This window comes from Vicugna pacos, chromosome 3, assembly GCF_048564905.1.
Source record: "Vicugna pacos chromosome 3, VicPac4, whole genome shotgun sequence".
Lineage (NCBI taxonomy): Eukaryota > Metazoa > Chordata > Mammalia > Artiodactyla > Camelidae > Vicugna > Vicugna pacos.
The window spans coordinates 105,199,908-105,225,929 of NC_132989.1; the positions used below are offsets into that span (position 1 = coordinate 105,199,908).

At 34.7% G+C, this 26,022-nt stretch overlaps 1 protein-coding gene across 1 annotated transcript in view; it reads left to right on the plus strand.

The window, feature by feature from the left end:
• The window catches only part of CDH12 (cadherin 12), a 345,191-nt gene that overhangs the window by 155,129 nt on the left and 164,040 nt on the right, over positions 1–26,022 (plus strand). Inside the window, exon 3 of the mRNA XM_031676881.2 lies at positions 17,014–17,308. Within this exon, the coding sequence (XP_031532741.1) occupies positions 17,014–17,308 (295 nt within the window). The remainder of the gene's footprint in view (positions 1–17,013; positions 17,309–26,022) is intronic.

Below are 26,022 nucleotides of genomic sequence, written 5' to 3' on the forward strand. Positions count from 1 at the left end.
TGCTGGGTAACCCCCTAAAGGGTGGATTAACTTCTCAGGAGACCAGCTGTGGTTCACCAAGAATACTCATTCCAATGTCACAAGAGAATAGATTGTCCCTGTATGTTGAAATTTTCTTTTATGTCAGAAACTATTTACTACTGTTTTTGAAATGCTGACCCTGGAAATGTTTTGTAAAGACTTAATGAAATTTCACTCAGAAAATAGCAAATAGTAACTCGGCTGATTTCTCTGATATTTTGGAGAAACACTTTAAAAAAATACTTAATGAGTGACGATGTTACAGTTATTAATGACATAATGTTTTAGGTCTTATTTTAAGCAAGAATCTGTGTCCTCTGTACTGCAGAAAATCAATTTGAGATAAAATATGCAGGAGAAAATTAATGTTGGTGCTAATAGTAAATAGGAGGGACTAAAATTACAGTATCATTGGGGTGTATGTATATTTATTTTTCATTTTGAAAGCTTAAACTTACTCTAGATTTAAAAAAGATACTTTCTAGCTTTGTTCTTTTTTTTCCTTCATTGACTGCTGTTGCTGCTCTATGCCTAAATGTTTTGTTTTTGGTTTCACTGTGTATGTAGGTAGTACTTATTATAATTAAATGCATAGGGTCACTGAGTAGGAAAATTAACAGCTATATAGGGCAGTAAGAGGAAAGTAAGAAGAAGAGAGAATTTATACCCAAGTATTGAAAATTCTTTTTGTCTCCTTCACACATGATTCTTAGCCTTGTATTATAACCTTAACCTACGAGATTCAGAAGAGTTCAAAAACAAAAATGTTTTTTTTTTAAACTTATCTTTTATAGCAGATTTTTCTCCTAAGGAAATAAATCCACAGCCCTCCAATCACTTTATATCATGTAATAACTTTTAACCCTCTTATCCCCAAATTGAAAACAATGTTGTGAGGTGTGAAATCACTGTAGATTTTATGAGTTTTTTTGAATAATCAAGTCCATTATTTAATATATAATCCATTAGCTTTGGAATTTATAGATTTATTTGGTTTCCCTATTCACAGTGAGAAAAAAACAACTATTAAAGATACATGTATTATCTGACATTTTCATATCTGTCATGAAAAAGGAAGGGATTCTTGTCCCCATAAAAAAGGAAATAAAATTGAACTGATTGAACCAACAATGCACAACTATTTATTGTGTGTAAAAGCAGAGAAAAAGAAGAGAGCGTCTTTCTGGTATTCAGGTGGCATAATTCCTGTTATATCATTGCATTTCTAGCTATTTATCACATGGCTTTCCGTAGAGAAGTATTTTCAGTCTTATCTATCATTATTTACTACCAAAGTGTATCATATATAGTAGACTATTTATGAGTAAGATAAATTATATTGTAGCTTTAATTTTTCAGGTTTATAACTCTCACTTGTGACATAGAAAATGAAGAGATTTAACATCCATTTCAAGCATGTAACTATAATTTCATAAAATTTTATGTTCCACAATGGATAACATGTGATAAAAGATGTGAAGTGCAGAAAATACTCACTATTGCTATCTCTTCATGGCCACAAATTATTGGCCTCTTAAATAGGGTTAAATGTTGGGGGAAAATATTTTTGGTGTTGTTGTTGTTGAAAAACTTCCAAAATAGATTACAGTAAAATTAAAAATAAAATCAAAGAGCATGTTTCCAGCCTCTCAACTGTCGAGCTGCAATATATTGAACAAATATTTTAATATCCCAAGCCTCAGGCTCTTCATTCTCATCACAAAAGAGGAAAAGATTATTAATGATGGCAAAGAACACAATATTTATAAAAATAATTTGCACATTTATATAAATTATTCAAATAGAAAATATTAGCATAATTATTAATAATCAAAAGATCCCGTTTCATTTGATTTATATTGTTCTTTACACACATACCCAAGTCTGATAATAAAGGTTATGGCTACTAATTTTACTCCATGTTATTTTTCCTGTGTTGCTAATGGAGCTTGAAATTGATGCGGGTTCTTTCCAATCTCAGCATCGATCTGTTCTCAGTCTCTGATCAGTTTTGTTGGTACTGACTTTTTCTTCATATAAATTCACTAACACATTTACATATGAAATGATAGTGAAATACATTTAATGTAGTTTATCTTACCTGAAACCATCAGAAAACCAAGTTTATTTTACTGGTAAATGTGTTAAATTTTATAGGCCCATAATATCTTGATTTATTAATTATTATTAGGCTGCTTTAATGAGCCATCTAGCCCCCAGATAGTGGCAGGTAATTTCACTTGGTGTAATGGAAAGAACTCTGGGCAGAGAATTGGATAACCCAGATTCTATTCTGATTTCTGTAATTAACTAGCTCTATGATATAGAGGAAATCACTTAGCCTTTCTGATTCTCAATTTCCTCAACTGTGAAATGAAGTAATTGAAACAATGTTCTCCAAGGTATTTTCCATTTCCAAAAGCCTGATTTTATGTTGTGACAGAGCCATGTGTCAAAATCATTTTTTTTCCTTTCTTTTTAAAGCTATATCTCCTTCTTACCAATTTAAATTACACTAATAATATTTGTGGAATACCTGATCCCAAATATAATTTAATAGTTAACTCTGATCAACATAATTGGGAGACAACCAGAAGGGTCAGTCTCTACAGTCAAGCAATTATACAGTGGTTTGGACTGTGAGTTTAAGTCATGGTAGAAATAATTCTAGAACATGAAAGATACTGCTTAAACCTCAAGTAGAAAGCTTTTTTTTTTAATTTTGTGTGTGAACTGATTTATATCTGAGCTGTCTGCTCAAATGTTTTCTTATTCTCCTTCCTATGAATAGGGCCAATAAATTTCAAGCATCATTAGCAGCAAGTGTGTACTCAAATCCAACAAGTGATACACCAAGTTCTCAGAGAAAGCTTCAGAATATTAAATGGGTGGAAATTTTGTTATATCTGTAAGCATAGGAGGACCATGGAAGCAGAGGACTTAACATTTTATGAGGCAATCAGTGAAGCCTGTTTTAAACTAAAATACATCACGATTGTATTTTTTACATGAACAGGATCAAACCTTGGGATTAAAGAAACATTATGTTCAACACAAAGTGTTTCCCACCCCATAATCATGAGGGATCGTTTGGGCAGCAGCTCAGTTGTGGTATCTTAGAGATTCAAGCAGAGAATTTCAGAAGTGTTCTGTGCATTATTATGAGTTTTCCAGGGTATACCTGTGATTCTGGATTGGGAAAGGGAACTAGGTACCCCGACCTGCTTCACTGGACATGTATTCTGCATAATGATGTAGCTGCTAAGCTTTCATTTTAAGAATTCCCATATTAAAAATAAATGTTTGGAAAAGCTGGTTTAGAGAATACTCATATGGAACATGATGAGATGAATGAATCTAAGCATTTGATTAAAGTTTAATTAGCAGTCATTATTTAACCGGGAGGAGCAGAGGCCTATGCCACCATGTGAGCGTCTGTACATAATGAGACAGCACATGTCATTTGACTTCACATGGCAGTTTACACCATGACTGCTCTGCCCTCAATCCTGAGCTCCCCACACACTAGATCAATCACCCAGATTTCCCTCATTGCACAGTTAAGTTTGGTAGACATCTTACTTTAACCTAATACAAGAAACAATTGTTTTAAGTTGTGGAAAAGATGAAGAATTAGCAACAGTAAAATCTGCTGCACTTTTTTTTTTTTAACTGACTTTGATGTGAAACAACATCTCTATCTATGTTGATCTTTGGGGACTTACTGATGGATACAGTCAGTATTCAGTAAGTGCTTATTGGATGGGTGAAAAAAAAGTGAGTGGTTCTGTTTTGAGGTGAGTTAGACAAGATTTTTTTAATGACTGGCAAAACCATTTTCAGAGTAGGAGATTTAAGGGTTCATTCTATGTGGAAGAGTCTGAGCGACTCCTGTAACTGACGTGATGTTGTCAGAATGATTCCCTCTCTCCTTTCTTTGTTTCTCTCATCTTAGTCTGCCATTGTGTGTAGACTTTCTTCTATTTTCAAGGGGCCGCCATTATGTTGTCCAGAGTGCAGGGTGAGACGGGGACTCTCTTCATAGTCAAGCAGGGACTACGCTGACTGGAAAAGCAGATACTTACTAATGTTGACCAGACCTGGGATCTCTGCCCGTAGTATGGCCAAAGGGACAAAATGCAATCATTAACAACATCATTAGACTGACACAGTGGATCAGTCCAGGTTCACTTACACAAAAGAAGGAGCAGATGTGTTTACTAGAAATAATAAAGATACCGGTGGGAAAAATTAAACAAGCAGACAAATTAAATATGTTAGAAAATTGGGGCACATAACCAAGAAATCAAAATTGCCTCTTTAATTGAAAGTCATGACTTATTTTTTAAAAATGAAATAAAGATATTTGATTTCTGTAATTACCTATCTGTCTAAATTTTCTTTGCTGCATAACAAATCCCCACAAACTTAGCAGCTTCAGATAATACCTATTTATCAACTCCCGGTTCTGTAGGTAGAAATCCAGCATCACATGATTGGGTTCTCTGCTCACGGTCTCACAAGATTAAAACCTAGTTGTCAGCAAGGCCGTTACTTTTTCTCGAGAGTCTGTGGAAAAATACTCTTTCAAGCTCATTCAGACTATTGGCAGAATTTATTTCCTTGCTCTTGTAGAACTGAGGTCCCCTTTATACTGCTCACAGTGATGTGGGGACTGCCCTCAGCTCCCTCTGTATTAGCAATTTTCAACATGAGTGTTTTTCTCCAAGCCAGCTGAAGTGTGTGTCTCTGACTTCCTTTTTCCACACCGAGGACAAAACCCTTCTGCTTTCCAAGATCACATGTAATTAGATCAGGCTCACCCAACATAAGTTAACCCTAAAGGTTAAATCCATAGTCTTCCCAGTCCTGAGGATTTCCCAGGGTATGTACAGTAAGGGGAGAGGAATCTGGGACAACATGGTAGAATCCTGTCTGTCACACCATGTATGTTGGAGTTTAATCATAACTGAGAATTAAGGCTTGATTTGGATTCAATTCTGTATTAAGCATGCATAAGTTTTTATGATCTAAAATAATACAGTGAAGTATGATCAGACCCTGGTTAGTCTCAGAAATTCTGTCTATAACTTACCCTAATTACCAACCAATGATATATGAAGAGAAAAATATTGTAACAAGCAGTGAAAGATCAGTAAAATATTTTTATAATCTTAGAAATAGTGTAACTATCCAGTCTATGATATGCCTATATCCATTTTAGAAAAATGTGCTACAAACACACATACACACACATGATTCCGTGGATTCTATGAATTATTAGGTAATTTTAATAACAAAGAATTAATTGAAAAGCAATTGAGTTTTGAGAGATGTATTCATTACTTATTGGTCTCAATCCATGTCAAATTAAGCATCTGCCTTTACGATCCTAAACTCCTTGTTTTAAAAAAAAACCTTGACCATTAATAATGCAATAAGCTGAAATCAATGTATGGCACTCAGGAATCCAATACTGTGTATTTGCTAAAAGCAGTCAAAATTGAGATTCTAGAATCTGCGAAAGCTATATTCATTTTTCTTGTTTTAAATTCTTTCCTTTTTTCCTTTTAAAGTTGAAGTCAGAGTGGAACTATTATCTCTTTGGAGGTCTGGGGAATCTTACTAGCCCTAGTGGGAAATAAGTGAACCCTGAGAATGATTCTTTCCTTAATATGTTTATAATGAGAGCTTATAAAAAAACATGACTAACCTGTACTTAGAAATGAGATGTAACTTACTACATTTCTCACACCGAATGGTAACTGTTTCTATTTCTCTTTTCATGTATTGAAATTCAGCCTTAAGATTACTCATTTTTATACTTTTGGACAAAAAATATTTAATGGATAAATTATCCATGAAAATAAGATAATATTTATGATACTGTTAGAGGATATAAGACTGAGAGAGATGAATTCTTAACAGTAAATTTGACATAAAACAGTTTGACTCACAGTACAAAGAAAGCAGCCTGTTTAAGTACTTGGGTTTATTTTTTTTTTTCCTGCATTTGTGATATTATACTTTCAAAATCCATTTAAAGTAGTTACAGTAAAGTGAAGAAAGGAAATAAAAGACTTCAATGAGGTGGCTTTGTGCTTTAACACATAAAGTAATCCCCACAGTAACGCATGCTACAGAAAATGGGTCACCTTCAAACCACCCTTGAAAAGAAGCAGATAATGTAATTTTAGATTGTATTCTTAAAAGCATATTTTATAGTATGTGTATCTACTTGGCCCTTATTCATTTTCCAAAAATGTGCATGCACCTGAAAACATAAAAATACTTTCTCTTTTTTCTCTCGTGTGCAACATGTACACAGACATCTAAACATCCTCTCACACATGCACACGTCTATAGGTGTGGTGATTTGTTCATTGTAACAAAGAAACTACATATGTTAACGGCTATGTCTCTGATTAAATAGAGTCACTCCATTCTGTCTTTAACATCATGAGATTATATATATTTCAAAGCAAATTATGGTATAAACATGTGCAGAACCTTAGGAAAAATAATTTTCATTGAAATATTTTATTGATATTGATATTAAAATTCTCTTCAACATAAATATTGTTTGCCTTTTCCTAGATGACTATTCATGGTTCCAAATCTATAATAGACCCAGTGTGTTATTGAGATGATTCTTCCTAACCGTAAATGTAACACCACCCTGTGTTTTAATAAAACACAAATGACATGCTTTTTAAGTACATAGTATACGCTTATCAAAACTTTCATAGAAAACAGTGATTTGAGCAGCACAAAACTATAAAAAGGAATAGGTTTGAATGAATATCTTGGTTGTTATGACCCATATTGTTCCCTACTGGACTCTGGACACCTGTGTCCTTCAGAGCAAATACTTTAAGTTATGTCTTCTATTCTAGTGCCTACTGCAATCACTAACGGGCAGTCCAAAACGTATTTGAGTAAATCCATTCTCATTAATGCATCCATAATAATACAATCAGATTTTATTCCAGCTGAAATCACAAAACTATTACTTGGGTAGTTTGCATCTGGGGTAAGCCAATTATCTGACCAAAGATTCAATGTGTGTGTGGGGGGGTGGATGTGGGTGTGTGTTTTCTCTCCAGAGACCCAGTTTTGAAAGTTAAGAAAAATGACATTATATTCACCAAATTAAAAGAGCTGCTTTGGTTTGAGTGCTAGTCACATGAGGTTAGACTACCTGATTGAAATGTCAGCTTTGTATCTTCCCTTGTGTGTGTCCTGAGCCAACTTAGCCTCTCTGTGCCTCGATTTCTGTATCTGTGATAATAGTAGGATTGTACTCGTGAGGTTATTCTGAGTATTAAAGTGGTTTTAAGCATGTAAAGCCATTAGAAAATTGTCTAGCAAAAAAATAGAAGCTTAATAGGGTTTTCTATCATTATTTGGGATCCAATTAGTTTTCTTGTACCTATAAAAATAAATTGATATCAATGGAAACAAATATTGCTATCCTGGGCTCATTTGGATGTCAGTGGAGATAAATGAAGGGAAGTGGATATTATGAAGTTAAATTCTCTACAATATCCTTCAAATTTTATGACATAAATATTAAAATCCACATTTTATATATGAGGACTCTGAAGTGCAAAGACATTGTTTAACTTACACAGTAACATCCAGTGAGAACTAATGGGTTTGAGATTCTAACCCCAATTGTTTGATGCTCATGATCATGGATTTTAGATCATTTCATGTTTTATATTAGAATTAAGATTTGGGTCTGTCTGCTTTACTAGAGTTATTAAATGCATTTACTAAGAAGTTAGGGTAGAACATACAGTTTTTGAAAATTAAATTTTAACTGTTCAACTATTAGAATTTAGTTTAAAATTTTTATCTATCAGACTTATAATATTAGCATATCATTGATTACTCTAAGAATTAAGTAAAGCTTATTAAACATGTAACACAGTGCCTGATATTCAGTAAGTGCTAATGATAAAAGTAATAACAGAGACAAAATAATAATAAATTAATAAATGATATCTAGCTATAATAATATATCACTATTAATAATTCATTAGATTGGCATTATTTTTGGTATTTATTTTGAATCTAGAATAAATCATACAAATCTCTCTAGTATTCTGAAAAATAACCACATTTGAAATCATAGATAAAATTCACTTTTATTCCAAGTAAAGATTCTCTTGCTGACAATTTGATAAAAATAGTTTATTGTCTGGGAATGTTTTGTTACCTAAGACCTGGCTTTGTGAAGAATGTTTTACAGCTTTGGAAATGTAGGAAAGAAATTATTTTAACCTTCTCCTCCCATATTTTTCCTCCCAAATCCAGGCGCCATGCCAATGACCTCTCAAACTTTTACCGAAGTACCTATTAATATACTATGACACTCTCAAATGATATAATGCAATCTGGATGAGCTACAGTTGTAAAATATGACAATCTGAGAAAATAGTTAGGATGCCCCTCACATGTAACCACATATGCCATATTCAAGGAGAAAAGAAAGATGAAAGAGAACGTTGGGTGAATAGTATATTCTTTTTCTTTCAAGGGATGTGTAATATATCCAAGCACATCAGCTTTGTTGCTCCCAAGCATTGCAAATGGTCTTTGTTCTCTGCTCTTCCTTGGCATAACTCGGAGGAGGTGTGGGCCTTTTTGAAATGGATTTCTCCCTTCTTAAACAGAAGCTGAAATATTTCCAGATGATAAATAACGCTGGGTCTGTAACACAGGCAGGGGAGTTCTCAACTCAAATTGGGCTGTTAGAGGGAATTCCCAGCCTGGCAAGGTGGCATTCCTCTTGCTCAAATGACAACAATCAAGGTAGAAAGAACAAATGAGTCCCCTCAGGGAGGAGAATGGAATAGAATGTCAAATATCCTTGGACATTCAGTGGCTTCCGAAAGAGAGAAATTTTGCATGATGACATTACTCAGGCAGAGTCACAGATCATCTCTGTGTCTGGTCTGCTTTTGACAATAAACAAAGCCTTATACATAATCTAATCACTTTGTCGCCGATACAATGGCTGCTGTGATGTTCCCGAGAATTAAGCAACTGCAAAAGAAGAAAGACTAAGTATTTTAAGTTCACCAGGGAGAATGTAGCAAATTTAGTTTGTTCTGTACATAGTGAAATTATCTCAGCCAAAGAAATTCACATAGAACCTTCTCATACTCATTTTGGCCAGTTTATCTGAATAAATCCTGTATATAAATAAAAGCTGCAGTATTACTGCGTTATCTCATTCACTAACTGCTGGATCATGATATTAAACCATTCCACAGCCTTCATAATCATTGATTTGAAAACTGGAAATGAGTATTACCACTTACATGCTGTCATTACCCCAAAATTTACTGAGGCCCATCCCGTACAAGGAACCTTTCCCTTACGTTGAATGTGTTTATAGATTAAGTTGGCAGAAGATGTCTGTAATTTGTGTTACAAGGATCTCAGTGTTAAGTAGGGCACACTGTCATGGTACCACATTGGCTCATAGATATTTAAAAACTGAAGAAGAGATGTTCTAAGACAGAATAGTAAAGACTTAAAAACACATCAGGAAGTTTCTTGTTCTAGCAGATACATGTATTGTTCTAGCAGATACAAGCATTCAGACTGGGGGCCTAGTTCCCTGAAAATAAGATGATGACAAGCAGATAAGAAAATATTAACATGCATGATCCTTTTAAATGTAAAGAAAATAAATACACAAAATCCAAATGCAATGATTCAACTTGCTTGGATCTATGTTCAAGAAAAAAGAAAGAAAGAACTGGAAAAAAAAAAACATTTGGAGAGACATGAGGAGACATTTGAATCTGGCTGGTTGTTGGATCATGGTAGGTATAACCCTGATAGGGATGGCGTGGAGGGCATCAGACAGTTTAGCCAATTTCTGCAAACTAGTAAGTGGGTTAAGGATTGGCGCCTGGTCAAACAAGTTCAGAAAAGCTACACGTGTTTATATTTAAAGGAATCTAGCTAAGGAGGGACAACTCTGAAAAAGACTCAAAAATGCTAATTAAGAGAAAAGGAAAAAGACATGCAGGGTGAAACAGAGATCAACTGAGTCTGTGTGGGAATTTCTCCTACCTGCATGGTAATGCATGGAATCCAGGTGTAAATGAGCAGAATATAAACACTAAAAAAATTCTTTTTTAAATTTCTGAAAAGAATCTGAAAGAAATGAGGCGGCAGTAGAACTCAATTGCGGTTAGAATGTACTCAGTCAAATATCTGAAATTAAAAGGAATGATCGATTTTCTTTCCATTCATCCTAGGACAAAACTGTAATCAATAAATTCAACCTGCAAGTTCAAAACTCCATCTTTAAATATGAACAGACTACTGAAAGTCATCAGATACTTGAGGAAGGCCAGCAATATGAAGGACAAAGACTCAAATTGCAAAAACAGGAAAGTAATCTTGAAGGAGCAGATAATTTAGGGAAAACACACACACACACACACACACACACACACACACACAAATTAGAGTCCTCAAAAAGATCCAAGAATTCCTAGTGTCTGTAAAATAAGAGCATGATTCCATTAAAAGGGAACATTAATAGAAAAGGAAAGAAATCTTGGAAATTAATATGTTGTGGTATGTGTGTGTGCACACATGGATATATCTTTATTAGCTTTGAAAATGAAAATAATCAATAATAATTGTAAGATAAATTTTAATTTTTCACAAAATAGACCAAATGATATAGAAATTAATAATTGTAGAAAATTATATTATTTATAGAAGGTACATGAGGTCTAACATTAAATGTATGAATTCCAGATATACAACAACAAGAAAAAACAGAGGATAGAACATAATCATTGAAATAATCATAGAAGGAAATTTCTCAGTGCTGAAGGAAACAGTTTTTGAATTGAAAGAGGTGACTAAGTGCCCAACGCAATAAAACACAACAGTATCAACTCACATTGGAGACAATGTTTAAAGGACAAACACACACAAATCCATACTTGGAGATAAGGGGGACAGTGTTCTAAATAATTAGAATACCAAAATAAAAATAAGATTGAAAAGATTTTAGAGGAAAATAAAAAGGAAGAGAAAAAACAGTTTCTTTACCTGCAATGGAAATATTATCAGACAGACATAAGTTTTACCTTTGGTTTACAGAAGACAATGGATCAATCCCTTTAAATGTGTGAAGGGATAATATCTCCAAATTAGAACTATACGCCCAGACAATAATTAAGGAACTATGAAGGTAAAAAAAAAGAGGCATTTCTGACGTGTGAAGACTTAAGTAACTTGCCTCTTACAGACACACTCTCAGGAAGTTATGGGAGATTGGCGGCAAAAAACAAATTAGTAAACTAATATGAAAGAAAATGGAAAATCCAGGAAATAGTGTTTCAAGACAGGAGATTAATAAGGAAAAATGCCAGGTTGGAAATTATGCAAATGCCCTAGTTTGGAGTAGATAGAGGGCCCCCTGAAGGAGGTATGTTGTAAAAAGGAGATTTGGGGTTGGTCCTGATAAATGGGGTAAGCGTAAAGGTATGAAAAAGATCTCAAGGAAACTCCACATGCAAAATGAAAATATAGTAATCATATAGGCATTGTAGGTTATTTGGCTATGGAACAAAAATATGAATATTATAATGATCAAAAGACTGTTTTTTGTTTGGCTTTATGCTTTTGCATTAACTGATAGACAAGCCTTTGAAGGTTTATGCATTTATCAGGGTTTTCCAGAGAAACAGACAGTAGGACATATATATAGAGATTTATTATCAGAAATTGGCTTGAAAAATTATGGAATCTAAGTCCCAATATTTGCAGCCAGCAGCCTGGAGACCTGGAGAGCATATGCTGTTGTTCCATTGCAAAAGCCACAGACTCAAGACTCAGAACTGATGGTTCAGTTCAAGTCTGAAGGCAGGATAAAAACCAACATACCAGCTTTAAGACACCCAGGAAGGAGGCATCCCCTCTCACTCAAGGAAGGGTCAGCTTGTCTGTTCTTTTCAGGTCTTCAGTTGATTGCATGAGACTCACATATAAGGGACAATGATCTACTTTACTTAGTCTATTTGATTCAAGCGGTATTCTCATCCAGGACCATTCTCACTGATCCAAGAATAGTCTTTGACCAAAGTCTGAGCATCCTATGAGCCAGTCTAGTTAAGATATAAAATTAACCACCATAGTTTACTTTTAAAAAGAGAACAAACTGACAAATCTTTGGGCCTAATTCTGTATAATACAGACAACGGAATGTGTGGAACCTGAGGGTGAGATGGGAAAGGCGTTATAAGGGGGTATAAATGTGTTAATGCTATAATATTAGAAAATAGAGAACTACAGTTACATTCTGTGGCTGAATTCAGAAACAAAGATACACATACACTATTTAGACCAGAGCTTCATTAATAATAAGTAGAAGAGATGATGTAACAACTCTATCAGAAAAAGGTGGCCTGGGGTTTGAAAGTCAACAGGGATTATATAAATTGATAAAGAAATACTATTATAACACTTATTCATTTAACAAATATTCACTTTTGTGTTTTTTTAGTAAGAATGCAACAGAAATTTAAAAAGCGAATTGTCCTGGTGAACGAGACTGAAAAAAGGAGGGTAAAGTTGAGTGTCACAAGCTTTTCCATACTCTGATTTTAGCCATTTCAATGTATTACTTTGATGGAAATACTTGTGATTAACTTGAGTAGATACAATAAATTCCTATGTATTCATACAGCAAATTGTTTATAATATAATCCACCTAAAAAGCAGATTATAAAACAATCTGTTGTGTACCATAATACCTATAGACACATGATTAGTAATTTGCAGGTAAATGCACCAAATCAAGTATTTGTTGAACACAATTTTTGATTTTCCGGCAAAAACTTACCTTTTTGAAAATCAGACAGTTCACCTCCCAGCATACTCCATGCTTTCCTCATGCCTCGTAACCACCCCTTATCCTGCAAATGGAAATAAAACCACTGCTGGATATAGAGATATAAAAAGCATTTTCCATCTTATGTGCACTTTTCAACCCAGAGAAAATAAGAACAAATTTCTTTTTTTGTGTGCAGCCATTTCTAAAATATAATCAGAGAGATGCTAGTAAACACTTAACTTTAGATTAGCTTTCTCAAAACTTTTGGGCCCTGGCATTCAGATTTGCTTACACTCGGAAGCTCGTCCTCACTATCTTTTTTAAGCTTCTCTTGGCGTCTCATTTCCACGCTCCATCTGAGATGACTTGGAAAACATCACAAAATGACAACAGCTCTTCTACAAAACAACTGCCTGGACAGTGCACATTTCTATAGCCACCATTTATGGAACTCTGTTTCTGGGAGAAATTTTATTTTAAGTGTCAACACTGAAAGATGATATTATTGGAGCTGGCTGCTTCAGTCAGTAAATACAGTCAGCACCTACTCAGAAACAGCTTTTTTTTTAAAAAAATAATAATTGGAATAAGAAACATTTCTTGCCGTTACTTTTAAAATGCTATAAAGGAAAATAATTTTATCCTCGTGGAAGTATTCGTTTGCTGTCAGTGTGGCTGAAAGCCCCTGTGTTAGGTGGTGTTATCTGATTTCTGTAGTTAACACAACCCAAAGGTGAAGCTAAGCATGTCGATCCTTCTGTAATCCTCCCTCCTTCTTTATGCAAAAGGGACTAAATAGCTTCAGAAGGTAAGCTGAGCCTGAGCTGCATTGCTGAAAGGTTTAAAGAACCGATTTCGTCAAGTTCTAAAATCATTCATGATTCAGAATTTCTTACTTAATAAAAATTACCATATTTTGGACTTGATAACTACCCTTTTATTCTAAGGAATTAAGCAGGAGAACAAACACATTCATCACATCATTTATGAAAGGATAAACGAAACCCATTGAATCATTCAACTTCCTTGAAATGAATAGAATGTAGATATTAGAAAATAATTCTGAAGAATCTCAAATTACACTGAAAAATGATTATGGTATATTGTTATTGAAAATGTGGACTCATTTCTTATTTTTATATCATGTGTATATGTAATTATGGTCAAAGAATGTTATACATAAAGATAAAAGCATATACACATATATTTATGTATATACTCTTTCAGATATGTATATACCTGCATATGAATATATGTGTGTATGTATATAATGGAAAGTATATAAAATGATAAAAGAAGTTATCTCTTGGTAAGGGAATGATGAGGATTTTCATGTTAGTTCGTAACACTCTCTATTCAAATTATTTCATATGTGATACAAAGAAAATTCTACAGTACCAAACATCTGGCCAACATCATCTATTTAATATTAGAATTGACGTTGGGAAAATACCTATACTTTTAGCTAGTCACCCATGTGCTGGATTCATCAATACTGAATAAATAATTTTAAACATTGCCCGTCAATGCTGACTACTGCAGGTGATCATCTTTAAGGCATTGTCGTGCAACGAAGTGCAGTAACAATTCTAATCCTCTCAAGAATTTTACATTCTTCAACTTCATTTTCAGCTCAAAAATTTAACGTGTTGTACATATTTTTTCTGAAGCTTTAATCTCTGCAAAACCCAGCTTTAAATGAGGAGGAAAAGGTGGAACTGTAAGGAGTAGCAAGAACTGAATTTAACTTGGATTTTGAATAGAGCCAAAAACACATTTGCTTTTTCATTCTTACGTTCATTTGAAAACAGAGCTGATTTTAGCTAAATGAAGATTTTTTTGGTAACTCGACTTGGATCCCATTGTGAAAACCTACTTAGAATTTTCTCTTGCTTCCCACAATGTCACCACTTGCTCTTTTGGAGCCGCTGGCAAAATGGAGCCAGTTTATGAAGTCATCGCTTTTGCATTGGGCTTGCCTGTCTTACATCTTTAGATAAATTTGAAAGTAAAAGCAGTGCCCACTGTGCTGACTATGTTTAATATAACGGATGAAATTTGTAATTTGAAATTCCTAAGTTCAAAGAACATTTATCGACAGCTTGATTTTCCGCTTGAATCTTCCTATGCTTCATAGCAGTTTATAAAAAATTAGGAGGAAAAACACTTCCTCCTGCCATTCATAGCAATTTGCCTTAGACTGGAGTAAAATACATAGACATTTGTAAAAAAAAAAAATCAAAACCTGGTGCTCCCTTATGGTTTTCTCATTGTTTAAATTAGATCATTTACCCAGTTTAAATCCTTCGCTCACACTTTTATACAAACACACTTTCAGAGACATTTCGAAGTAAATACAAATTCACAAAATGAATAAGTTCATTTTGATGACATTAATATGAGAGATGATGTTATTTGACTGACCCTAAAGCAGAATGTTGAGTTTAAGAGCAAAGATGGAGCCACAGCTGAGCTTCTGTATTTGTATCATGATATTAATACTAAAACACAGAAAGCCTACTTGAAAAGGATATTTATATAATGTGAAATATTTTTAAAGCTTTGTGGTTGTGTTGAAACATAAAAAATTTAAAAATTTAAAAGCGTAACATTTTCACTTTAGCCAATCTGTTAACTGGAATGAGCTTTTAAAAATAAAAACTTGGACATTGAAATCAGATGGCTGTATCTAAATGAGTGAGAATGGTTTAAAACACTTTAAAGCAGCATCTGGATGAAAAATGTATTATTTATAAGAACATTTACTCTCTATAATTTAAATAGAATACAAATTTATATTACATATAAGATATATATAGTAGTATACATGTTCCGAGATAACTATGTATAATGAGCTATTTATATCATATAATACTATGTGTATATATATTTATTCTTGGATAATTTATAGATCTCCAAGACTATGTCTATCTTACATTAATTCTTGGACTCCAGTTTGAAAAACACTGAATTACAGTTTCACAATGATAATGTATTTTTTTTAATATTTAATTTTATTTTTTAATTGAAGTATAATCAATTACAATGTGTCAGTCTCTGGTGTACAGCACAATGTCCCAGTCATGTATATACAGACATATATTCATTTTCATATGATAATTTCTTTTCTTTTTGGGCCTCTCTCTTATGATATTTCTGTGTATCTTATTCCATGCTGTGTTATAGTGAATTATACATTTGTTGAATTTCAAAAGAAATAGCAGAAATTCAAAACTTTTCTATACATAATATATTTATAACCTATTTATATATACACATATATATAGAATGTTTCAAATATATAGAATGAATTAGAACTAGCCATTTCTCTGTGACTGTGAAAGGGTAATCAGTGATTCTACCCATCATTTAGCTGAGTAATATTGAATAACTCATTGAGAGTCTGTTTGTTAAACTGAGATAGTTACCATACCTACCTGAAACCATCTTGGTATCCCAAAACTCTCCTCTCTTTTCAAGTGAAAAAGCTCATTGTTTTCTGAGTTGTTTTTTTTTTTTTAATCTTAACTCTCACTGGACTCACATCATTGATTTTTATCTTCAGCATATTTGGAAAGAGTATGATTTAATATTTATGAACTAATTTGTTTTTATTACAACAATTATTTAAAATGAAACAGTAAATAGTAAATACACTTGAGTTGTGCATTTCATTGTATGAAAATTTTATCCCCCAAAGTACATAAAAGAAGTAAGCACAAAGGGTCAAAATAATTGTATTTTTGCATTTTGATATATTTGGGGGCTGCACTTCTGATCTCTGTAATGCATCGAGAAATAAGATGGATTGACAGAAAAATGAAAGAATAGGTATGTGACCTATCTATGCGATTCAAAGATAAATGGTGGAATCTCTGAGATGTATAGGTATTTATTGGTGTGCACCACACATTTGTTTCAACTTTTTTGTTTGTTTAAAATGTTTATAATCAAAAAGTTGATGAAAAAAAAAAGAAAAAAGGAACCATAAGGTTTTTCTTTAACTTCTCTGATAAAAAAATACATTGCAGGTATGGCTTTTATATGTGGGATCATCTCTTTAATGGTGTTTCTCTGTCTCTCTCTTTCTCTGTCTCTCTCCCTCCCTAAAGCTCCATTCTGACTTAGATAAGGGAGAGGGCACTGTCAAATATACCCTCTCGGGAGATGGCGCTGGCACTGTTTTTACCATTGACGAAACTACAGGGGACATTCATGCAATACGGAGCCTGGACAGAGAAGAAAAGCCTTTCTATACACTCCGAGCTCAGGCTGTGGACATAGAAACTAGGAAGCCCCTCGAGCCTGAATCAGAATTCATCATCAAAGTGCAGGACATTAATGATAATGAGCCCAAGTTTTTGGATGGACCTTACATTGCCAGTGTCCCAGAAATGTCTCCTGTGGGTGAGTAGGCAAATCAAAATTCTGTCAATTGCTACGAGGCCTTTGCAACATTTATTTTCTGCAGGTTGACGTAAACATCATATTTATAACCCAGAAGATTATTCTTCCACTTAGAGGACCCAGTTATTTTCACTTACTTTTCCAAGTTTTTCTTTTTTCTACTTAATATTTTTTTCCTTCCTGCTCCATTGTAAATGTATAAATAGATACATAAACAGCTAAGATATATAACATCCTTCACTATTTTACAATCGTTGCATTTCCCAGAGCTCATGGAATACCTTTGGACTTGAAGTACATAACTCACTTTGTACTGAAATTGATTGTCATTACAAATTCTGACGCCTACACAGTGCTGGAGGTAACTACCACACATACACCAAATGCCAGGTAGTAAGTCTTGGCTCCAAATACATTATCCAAAGCATTGCATCTGAATCTGGAAATAGTTCGGTAAGGGTTGTGCTGCATCCTTTGTAGCTATCCACAGAGATTCCGAAAAAAAGCTATTGTGCCTTTTGCATCTGTAAGTAATTTATAGTAGCTATTCCATCAAACTAAAAAGCAAATATCATTATTAAGTCTTTACTAGAATAAATTTACAATTAGTCTACAGTATTAGCATCATTCTTCATAATTTAAATATAATATAAATTCACATTTCAATAGCCACCTACATTTACAAAATCCTATAATAAGTATTTTAAAGTCAATGAGTTAAGAATTCCAGCTTTAATGACAATTTTAAATTATAATTTTTATTCCTTAATCACCACTGCCAATCCCTCAATTGATTTTATGGTAACTTCTGGTTTCTAGCACATTGGTAAGATAAAGCTACTCATCACTTCAAGATTTCAACTTGTAATTCTCACATGTGAGCCATTGTTAACATTTCCTAAGTCTGACATTTCTCAGAGGGCTTCTGCTGCCCCCACAATCATCCCAGGCATGCAAAGAAGATTGCACAGACTACCCTGAGGGCAGAAGCAGGTTCGTGGCTGCAGGAGTGTCACAGGGATTTACCATAAATGCTCTTGAAATTGTGTCTGTGACCTTATCAGGCATTCAAAGACCATATTCTCTCCTTGACCTAAGAAATCAGCTCAGAGGAGTTCACTTCGATTTAAAATTCTTGTGTGCATACTCAGGGCTGCAAATCTTTTATTCAGTTTCTGCTACTTTTTTTTTTTTTTTGAGCTGCCTCTTTTAAGCGGTGCTATGATTGCTAGAGATTTAGAAGTACAATTGGGAAAATGTCTTATTAGAAGGTAGTCCCTTGAAAATGGGGAAGAACTGTTTTTAAAGTTGTGCCTTGATTTTACAAGGGGAGAAAAATGAAGGTAGTATTTTAAGGAAAAGTATGACTTTTAAGAAGACAGTGCAATTCTGTACATAAATGCTTTAAACCAGTACTTACTTCATGTAAATTGGAAATATTTACATAAATTTATGACCCTTAGTGGCTCTTTATTACTGACACAGCATCCTTAAAGCAAATACACACATCCCTCTACAGCATTAGAAAATTCTGTCTTATTAGATAACAATTAGGTCTTTTGTTGTGCCAATTAGGATAAAGGATAAGGCTTCAGGGCTGAGCCTTTGTATAAGGAGTTTGCAGCTAGTGCCTGAAGAGAGAAACAAATCTGGAAAATCAGGCCAAGGGTAGGTGAGTGAGAGAACAAAGTGGTCCCACCTTTCACGTGGTACTGGGCTGAGACATAATTTGCTGTGTGGCTGTGAGTTATCAAAAAGATCTATGGAAGAATAGGTTCTTTAAAATGTTCTGTCATGCACCATTACTGAAATTCCTCATTGATTATTCAAGAGACCTCAGTAAATACCGAAACTGATTTTCAATGCACCATCCCGTTTTAATTTTTTTCCAATAACAGAGTATTTCTTTTAAACATGAAACCATATCATATGCCAGGAATTCATCCAGGTATTTCTGGAGCACATTTACATAATATGCCCTTCTCAAATAAATACTAAGAGGTTTAAACACCACTTAACAAGTTCAATATTAGAAATTAAATACCTATTGTGCACTGCTTTTGCCACTCTCCAGAATCCTGCCTATACACATACTACCAAAAACCATTCATTAACAGGGGACCCAGTTAGATTTATGGTATTTGTTGTTTCTGCCTTTACCTGACCAACTTAGGGCTCACGAAACGTGCTCAGCTACCAGGCATCCCATCCATGTTCCTGGAGCATCTGGACTCCATTTTCAAGCACATTCTTTTCACCATATGGACACAGTGTACTGCTCTAAGTCACTTTGTCCAATGATTATTCTTCTCTTTTCTTTCTCCACATCCCACATAATCCATTCCTGCCTCTGTATCATTTTCCTTGGAATACTAAAATAATTTTTTGTTGAGACCAGATAGAACTCACCATGGTGTATTGGACAGTGTGGATATTGTTTCAGCAAATCTTGCTGTCGATTTTATATACCTAAGTTTGAGATATTCTCTAGGAAATAATTGTCCTTTCCCAATAAGTGAGAATCTAACTATTTCATTTTTAATAAAAGATTCAACCAATTTAAAAATGTATATAGTAAAATAGCTTACTTTGTAACACGAAAGATCAAGAAATAGCCTATTAGGCAAATGTCAATTTAGCAATAATGGATTGTACATCTGAAACTATAATGAACAATGAAACCTGGAATAAAAATTAACTAACATGGAAAATTATAAAGAACATAACTCTTCAAAGAAGGGAAGATGGTGAGCAGAGTGGGTAGAGATCTCAGAGGAAAATCAATATTTAAGACTTACAAGACTATGGAATATATTCAGTTCCCGAAAGCTGAAGACAATTCTAGTGAATCTGAATTGTTTGAGAGAAAGGTCACTTTGTTACTAACTTGTGATACAGCCAATCTGCCATGGAAGTAGTGTTCACAGATAAAGTGCTTTGACTCTGACCTAAGGAAATTACTTAATGATCCAGATATTCCCCAACTCAAAGTTTCTCCTTGGAGACAAATTTGGACGTTATGAATGTGGTCTTTATTCTTTAAGATCACTGGAGTAACAATGAATTACAGTAATGTGCCCTCTTTAATATCTGATGATTATGCATCAGTAAGGCATTCAGTTTAAGTTACTCTTTCTAGCGTGCTGACAGGTTTAACATCTTTAAATCCGCATGCATACTTGTCTTATCTTTCTCTGTTTGAGCTAAGCCATTTTGAGGCCCTGATTGGGTTATTCGTAACCAAGTCCCTATAACATAAGTTTTACGGGTGTTAATTGTGAGTCATAATTTTTGTAGTAAGACCTAGCATTCCCTGAGCAATAGTTAGGGGCGAGGTGACCTCACAGAGACTGCATCCCCTGTTTTATTTAACCATTACAATAACTCCGTGCAGGATTGTTTACAATTTGATCTTTCTACGAAAACTTAACTCCTGTGTATCAGAAAGTAGGCATGACCCTCAGGCTCTTTAGAACAGAGTTAATTGCAATCGGCTATGCATTTTTTCAGGCTTAGGGGCTTCTACAATTTCTTTAGGAGCTTTAGATTTAGTTTTTAATCTCAGATGATCTAGTTAAGACTTTGGAATGCCTATTACTTTATCGTATTATATTATAATTTGAGGATTGGGGTCCTTGCTTAAAACAAAATCTGAGGAATTCTGACTATACCTAACATTAATTTATGACACCATTATTATTTTTTAAACATATATAAATCTCCACGTTTCCTTGCTTTCACAGAAGTGTCATAAAAAGACAAACCCAGGCATGATAAAGCAAATATCTTAATCATACAGACCAGCCATGGCCCCATAGAGCAGCTCAAGTAGTGTAAGCTGAACAAACTATCAGTGGCTTCTTTCTGTGTCCCATAAGCATAGTCTTTGTCTGGAGGCTGGAGAAAGAATGTTGGCTGTTTTCTACAAATAAAGACATTTTCCCTGTACAAACAAAATATGATTATTAAAGTCAGGATATCAACATTGATGCATATTACAATCTAATCCTTTGACCCTATTCAAGCTTCAGTTGTCTCCATACTGCCTTATATAACAAAATATTCCAAGTTAAAATCGCATACCACATTTACATGCCAGGTCTCTTTAGTTTCCTTCAGTCTGGAACAGTTCCTTACCTTTTCTTGACTTCGATGACTCTAACAGGTTTGAAGATTTATGGCCAGTTATTTTTCAAAATGTCCCTCATATCAGGTCTGTCTGATGTTTCATCATGTGAAAATTGAGTATGTGCATCTTTGTCAGGTGTATCTCAAAGGCATTGCTGTATTCTTGTTGCATTCTATCAGGCAGAACATGGTGTTAATTTGCCCTGTTACTAATAATGTTCATTTCTATTAGTTGATGAAGCTTGTACATTAGTTATCTGTTACTTCATAATACATTAACTAAAAACATAGCAATGTAAAATAACAAGCACTTATTATCTCACAGAAGCATGGATATCCAGGAGTAGCTTAGCTGGGTACCTCTGACTCAAGGTCTCTCAAGAGGTTGCATCCAAACTGTTGGCTGGAGCTATGGTCTGATCTAAAGGCTTAATTGAGGGGAGATAGGAATTGCTTCTGTGATTATCCATGTAGTTGTTGGCAGGCCTCAGTCCCTTACTACATGAACCTCTCTGTAGGGATACCTCACAATATGGCAGCTGTCTGGCCCCAGGATGAGTTGGAAAGAGAGAACATCTCTGTTCAAAGCCACTGTCTATTTATAACCTAATCTTGAAAGTGATATCCCATCCTTTCTGCCGTATTATAATTGTTAGAAGTAAGTCCAGTCCACAATCAGAGAATGGAATTACACAAAAGCATGTATACAAGAAGTTGAAAACATTGAGGGCCCTCTCATAGTCTGCCTACCATGTTCACCCTCAGACCCCCCCAAATTCATGTTAGTATGTCATGCAATATATACTCAGACCCTTTCTAGGACCAGGAAAATCTTTTCCCCTTATTACATAAGTTCAATGTCCAGAAACTCATCATAAATCAAGTCCAAGTCAAGTGAGTTTCCTCAGATTTATTTCCTCCTGATCAGCAGACCTACGATGATAAAGGGACCAGTTACTTACTCCACATACACCCAGCGTACAATGGTGAGATAGGCATGGATAACATGTACAGACATTTCTGTTAAAAAAGCAGTAAAATGCACAGAATAAAGCTCTTACTGGTTCATGATGTTTTTGAAATCTAGATGGTAAGTGTTGTAAGCTCTTTGATTAGATTCCAAAGCCCGGGAATAGTTGTTCATGTATCTCAGTTTGACTGTTTGGGCTCTTGGTTCTACCATCTGAGTTATCCTTCCTTTTTCATGACATGTAGCATGTACTTGAAACTTAGCAGCTCTTGTTGGCTTCCAAATAACAGAATCCAATGAGTCCAAAGGCCTCTCCTCACTGTACCATTTCTGACTCTCCTTCTTCGGTCCATGCTTGTGATGTTTCTCCATGTAGAACTCATTTTAAGAACATTATGGTTCATATGGCTATCCCATTGGTCTTCATGGAGTTCACTGAACTAGACAAAAAATCTCTTCAAGGTAAATTCCTCTCTACCTTGGCCCTACTGAGATGTCTGAATGACAGAGCCCTTACATGAATTAGAATCCTTATGGTTTAATGGCAAGAATCTTTAAGATGTACATTCAATTAATCTCTTAAGGGGGAATTTTGTCTGACTATACAGTAAACCAATGAACCTTCCTTGATCTTACTAAGATCCTAAAAAGAGATTTATTTTTTAGACACTCCCATGGTTTTGTCTTTTGACCATGCTTTCTATGTCCTAGATTTAATCTTTGCTTAGAAGCCATTTCTTAATTTTAGTGTTATTTGCTATCTGGAAAGACCAGGAATCTTTACAAGCAGCAAGACGTGGATCCCTTTTGTTTACAAGTCACCAGGTCTGTTTTCCAGTCAAAAAAAAAAAAACAATAGGCAACAGTTTTGCTGTATTTCTGTCACTGCATAACAATGATCTCTCTTCCTCTAGTTCTCAAGATGTTCTTACTTTCCTTCAAGCCCCCACCTAGATCACCTTCCAAGTTCAACACTGAATAAACAGTGTGTTCAAGGTACTTTATACAGTACCTTGTCCTCAAATCCTGCTGCCTGACTGCAAAACCACTCCCACATTTTGAGTATTTATTATGGCAGCACCTCGCTACCAGGTATGAAATTGTTGTTATCTATTGCTATGTAATAAATTACTCCACAATTTAGAGATTCAAAACTACAAAAATATAGTATCTCTTGGTTTGCCTGGGACATGAATTTGGGTTCAGCTTAGCTGTTTGTATCTGCTTCAAAGTCTTTCCTAGATTTATATTTAAGCTGGCAATCAGAAATATGGTCTCATCTGAAGATTTGCCCATAGAGGAATACCACTCCTGTGGTTGTTACCTTGGAACTGATATCCTATCACTCCGGCCATATTCTACCTATTGGTGAGGATCAATTTGATAAGCTTATCTACACTCCAGTAAAAGGGGTTAGACAAAGGTGTGAATACTGAAGGCAGGTATAACTGAGGGCCATCTTAAACACTGTCCACATTAGATGATGATTCCACTGTAAAGTTACTCTTTCTCTTTTCTATAATTATTGTATTTTTTGTCAAGAGGTATTTTAACCCTGGAGAAATAACCTAGTCCTCATGACACTTCCAAATTATTCATCTATTAATTTATATCTGTATAGTCTCAAGCTTTCTTATTCTATTAACTTGATTCTGATCAATTGGTATCATTATTTTCACATTGAAATCATTTTAGATTTGGCCAATGAAAGCTTCTTTAAGCTGAGTTTATGTCCTTTTAATATTCCCCTTCATTACTTGAATTCTCTCTTACTTTCTGGCTCAAAAATATGTTTTGGTCTTGTCTTGCATGTCTGCTGCCTCAGCCTAGAAGAAAGCTATTTCTCCAAAGAGCCCTCTTTCCACCTTTACGGAGAATAATATTTAGAAGCCAAAACCAAGCGTGCTCTTTGTTATCAGAGAATCACTGCTCCCAGCCGCTCTCAGTGGGCACAGCCAAAGAATATATCTATGTACATGGACCTCCATGATATTTATTTCCATATCCTTCTACATATCTTAAAAGCCATGATTTTGCACTAACACGTCCAACTCTAATCTAACACCACCATTTAGTCCAGATTTATTTTATTTTTTAAAATCCTTTTATGATTTATAACTCTTTTTGCCAAGAATGAGAAATCTGGCTTTTGTCCTTAATACACTTTCTTATTTGATCAAGTCCAATCCTTCATGGCCACTACCCCTCCAGACCCATTGCAGTTGCTCTGGTGACTCCATTCCAACCTTGAAAATCTGAACTGGCTTTTGCCATTATCTTCTCTCCTCCATTGTGAGGATGGAGGTTTTGCTCACCTCATGAGCGTCTGAATCCCCACGCAGGGCCGCATTTCCCACACGTAGATGTCTTTCTCATGCTAACCGTTCTCTGGTACCTCTTGCCAGACCTTCTGTGTGGACACCTTCCTCACTCTGCTCTGGCTCCAGCACCTTGATCTGGTCCACTGTAGCTCCTCCCCAACTCCTCCAAAGGTATATCTCTGCCTGCACAAAAGTCTACCTTTTCCCACCCCAGCTAGGCTTTAGGACTAAGTTATTCTAGAAGATAAGCAAAGAGCAAGTAGACATCTTTGATTCTTAAAGGGACTTAGGGTGTTTATAAAAGTGCTCACCTCTAAGCTATATTTTCCACATGCATTAACAATGTTGAAATCAGGGATCCTTCATGCCTTTTGAATTTCCTTCTTAATTTGTTGAGCTGAGTCCAAATTTTTATATGAGGGACTATTTTGATATGACCTAGGAAGTAGATAAAGCCAGAATCCCAAATCAAAATACTAGTTTTTGACATTTTTTTTCCATATTGGAACATATCTCTTCTATTCTTACAGTCAATGAAAAAAAATTTCTACAGAGATAGAGGACAGAACGCTGTTGAAACATGTTCTAGTCATGCAGCATGTGGGCCTTGAACTTGTTAAGAGTCCAAATCCTGCTCTACCATGTTCAAGTTGTAAGTGTTTGCATAGATAATTTGACTTCATTGTGCTTTGTCTTCCTTACCTACAAATGAGGAGTAAAAATATCTTATTCCCGGCAGGGAGGGTATAGCTCAGTGGTAGAATTTGTGCTTAGCAAGCCCAAGGTTCTGGATTCAATCCCCAAGACCACCATTAAAATAAGTAAATAAACCTAATTACCTCCCTGCCCGAAACAAACAATAACAACAACAACAAAACAAAAGCACAAAACAACAAAAAACAAACAAAATTTAAAAACGAATTTTAAAAATTAAATAAGTTGAAAAAGGACTTCAAAAATAAAAAAGAAAGATCTCAAATAAATAACCTGACTTTAAAACAAATAAAAAAAACAAACAAAAGCCTTATTCCCAGAGGTATATTGCAAGTAGTAAAGGAGAAATGTATGTCTAGCATTTGCCACAATGCTTGAAAAAAATGCAATCAATAAATGGGGAAGGATCCTGTTAATAATTTGATGATCCTTCTCAGAAAACTTGCAGGAGAATGCCTACCCTGTAGGGGTCCCATCTAATTATCTTTCTCTTTTCCGTATAGTCCCTCCCTGGGACACATGAGCTCAATATTTACTATTGTATTTTGTTCAAACTATATCAAGTCTATATAAAAACCTAA